The sequence below is a fragment of the Coregonus lavaretus genome (assembly GCF_964263955.1).
Source record: "Coregonus lavaretus genome assembly, contig: HAP1_SCAFFOLD_848, whole genome shotgun sequence".
Classification (NCBI taxonomy): domain Eukaryota; kingdom Metazoa; phylum Chordata; class Actinopteri; order Salmoniformes; family Salmonidae; genus Coregonus; species Coregonus lavaretus.
The window spans coordinates 158,540-161,487 of record NW_028163880.1 but is presented as its reverse complement, the minus strand read 5'-3'; the positions used below and the strand labels follow the sequence as shown (position 1 = coordinate 161,487).

At 49.2% G+C, this 2,948-nt stretch overlaps 1 protein-coding gene across 1 annotated transcript; it reads right to left on the bottom strand.

The window, feature by feature from the left end:
* Nucleotides 1-1,293: 1,293 nt before the first annotated feature.
* Nucleotides 1,294-2,409, bottom strand: LOC311117689 (A-type voltage-gated potassium channel KCND2-like; the record flags this gene model as incomplete). The annotated part of the gene is made up of 1 exon (XM_084192619.1): nt 1,294-2,409. The coding sequence occupies one exon, from the start codon at nt 2,407-2,409 to the stop codon at nt 1,294-1,296; it is 1,116 nt and encodes a 371-aa protein (XP_084048745.1).
* Nucleotides 2,410-2,948: the final 539 nt, after the last annotated feature.

The following is a 2,948-nucleotide window of genomic DNA, read 5'->3' as shown; positions in this document are numbered from 1 at the left end:
CTTAGTTGTGAGTGTGAACCAGAAATTGCATTTTGTTATTGATATCATCCAATCTGACAGTGGGGACACGCTACTAGACAAATGACACACAGTGAGGTGTGGCAATCTATTCCTCTACCTCATTCACTCAGGCACTATTTTCTCACCATCTCTCCCCTTCTACACATGCAATTACAGAATAAAGGCATCAGAACACAACAGGCCTTCCAATCAAATTCATTGAGAGACTCATATAGACAAACTGTCAGGTAGTAGGCTCAATAATGAACAAAACACATCAATCAAATAGAGAAATACCAGCTCTTGACCTATGAGTAATTGAGCCTTGTGAAATCCATCATGTTAACTATGACGCTGCCGCTCTACGTTTGGGATCATGAGCCGAATGGCACCATGGAGAGCACACCGCACTGCACTGCCATGCTTGCCGCTCCGCTTCAGCACCGCGGAGAGCGCAATGCAACTGCTATCCTTGCGGCTCTGTTTCCCCACAGCGCGCCGCTCTCTTTTTCAGCACCATGGAGAGCGCACAATAGGCTACTACTACTGCACCGCGCAGGTAGGAGAAACCGGCAAAGGCATCAATGAACAGTAGCCCCAGAGCTCATATTAATGAATGGGTGTATACATCAATAGCAACAAGGTGACATAATATATATGCCTCTTGCACAGAGAGAGAGAGAGAGAGAGAGAGAGAGAGAGAGAGAGAGAGAGAGAGAGAGAGAGAGAGAGAGAGAGAGAGAGAGAGAGAGAGAGAGAGAGAGATAGAGAGAGAGAGAGAGAGAGAGAGAGAGAGAGAGAGAGAGAGAGAGAGAGAGAGAGAGAGAGAGAGAGATGGGCTGTGTGAGAGAAATCTATTGCAGTAAATTCTGATTTAAATATTGTCATCGATCTCTCTCTGCTCCTCCCATGTTTCTATTTATAGCTCTCTTCATTTGACTGTGTTGAAAAGGTGTGAATCTTAATGATGAGAACTGCTGCAGTGGTTATGATATGATGACATCATACGCCTACAGCTTGGCCTGTGAATAAGGTAAATGCCTCTGAGGCCTTTGAATGTGAATGTTGTGTGAATGCCCTAAACCGTTCACTTGAGGGTGCTTCATGTAAATGGAGGATTTAGGCAGGCCTATGAGACATTTACCCAACCTTCCATTCACACTGCAGCTGCATAGAGAGAACACACTCAAAGGAGAGAGCAACAGCAAACCAATGCTGCTGATTTAGGGTCGACAACATACCCCCTGAGCATATGATCACACATCTGCACTGTATGGTAAGCTGGATCAGCACCTACCCCAGAGTTGTCATGGTGACGATGGTGTACCAGAAGGCTGCTGGGATGCTGGTAAACTTGCTGGCTGAGGAGCCCTTCTCGGCGTAGAACATAACGGTGGCGAAGATGATGATGGCCATGGTGAGGGAGAAGAGCAGGAAGCCCAGCTCCGAAGCGCAGCTCTTCAGCGTGTAGCCCAGGATGCGCAGCCCCGCAGAGTGGCGGGAGAATTTGAAAATCCTGAAAACTCTGAAGACCCTCAGGGTGACGAAGGCCCCGCTGACATCTTCGTTGTCCGTCATGACTAGGCCGATGTAGTAGGGCATGATGGCCACCACGTCGATGACGCTCATTACGCTCTTGATGAAGTTCCAGCGGCTGGGCGCAGCCATTAGACGCAGCAGGTACTCCACGGTGAAGATCATGACGCAGGCCGTATCCAGACAGAAAAATGCCAAGGCGTACCGTTCCCCGCACGACACCTGTTTGACCCGGTTTGGCAAAGTCCCGCACGGGACCGTCTCCACCACGTTGGCCATCACGGAAACCGCAATGAAGAAGCCAGTGACGTAATAAAACACCAGGGCCATGGTGCTCGTGTGGGGGTTCTCGAATGCCCGCCACATGGTTTCTCTGAATGTCATATCCGGCGGGACCATATCGTTCTGGTTCTCGCTGTCTTCGTCATCCTGGATCCTCTCCTGGTTTTCCCGCCGCCGGTCCTTGTACTCTTCATAGCAGCAGTCCCCTATGATCTCCGGTATGATTCCAAAGAAAGCCAGCTCCTCATCGTAGGCCGAGATGCACTCCTGGCGCGGGTAGTGCAGCTTCCCGGTACGATAGAAGTTCAGAATGTGTCTGAAAATATCCGGGTCACGGTCGAAAAAGTATTCGTTTGTCTCCTCGTGGAAGAAGAATTCCCGCTCCGTGCTGCCCAGTAAAGTGTCCGGGTACCTCTCCAAAGTATTCCGCCACGTCTGGAACTTCTGACCGCTGACATTGAGCAAGATGAGGCCGTCCTGTTTTCGCCGGTTGTCCGGCGGGGGCGTCGGCATGGGCGCACTGGCTACCGGCATCCATCCTATAGCAGCCGCCCGGGCGAAGGGTAACCACGCCGCCACTCCCGCTGACATGGTGACCCACTGTGTGCTACCCGGTCCGGGTGAAGAGCTCTCGACGCTCCGGTGGGCGATCACAGAACCACAGCGCGGCGAGAGGACATCTGGAGAGGCAGGAAAACAACCCAAGCATTAGCCCACTCATAGGCCACACTGTAACATATCATGCATGCATGGCTGCAATGAATATATCGTCCACATACTGTAAATTATGTTTGTTTCTGAAACTCAATAAGTAAAGTTTATATTCTAAATGTGTAATAAAATCTAAATGCATTGCACAGACATTTCCCATGTATATCCCTACTGTCGTCGATATTGAATATAAAGAGTGAGAGCGAGTAGTCGATTGTTCTAGTATCAGGGACTCCACCGAACCAATATTCAGCAGTAGAACATACATGTTTCAACGGCAATAGTCTGGAAATGTAAAGCACATACAACAAACGAACATGTAGTTTACCAACCTCTGCGTAAAAGCGACTGGTTTGAAAAAAAGCTTTCCGTTGTCTTTCTAATATAAAAGAATCCTCACTGCACACAAAAGTATCCAG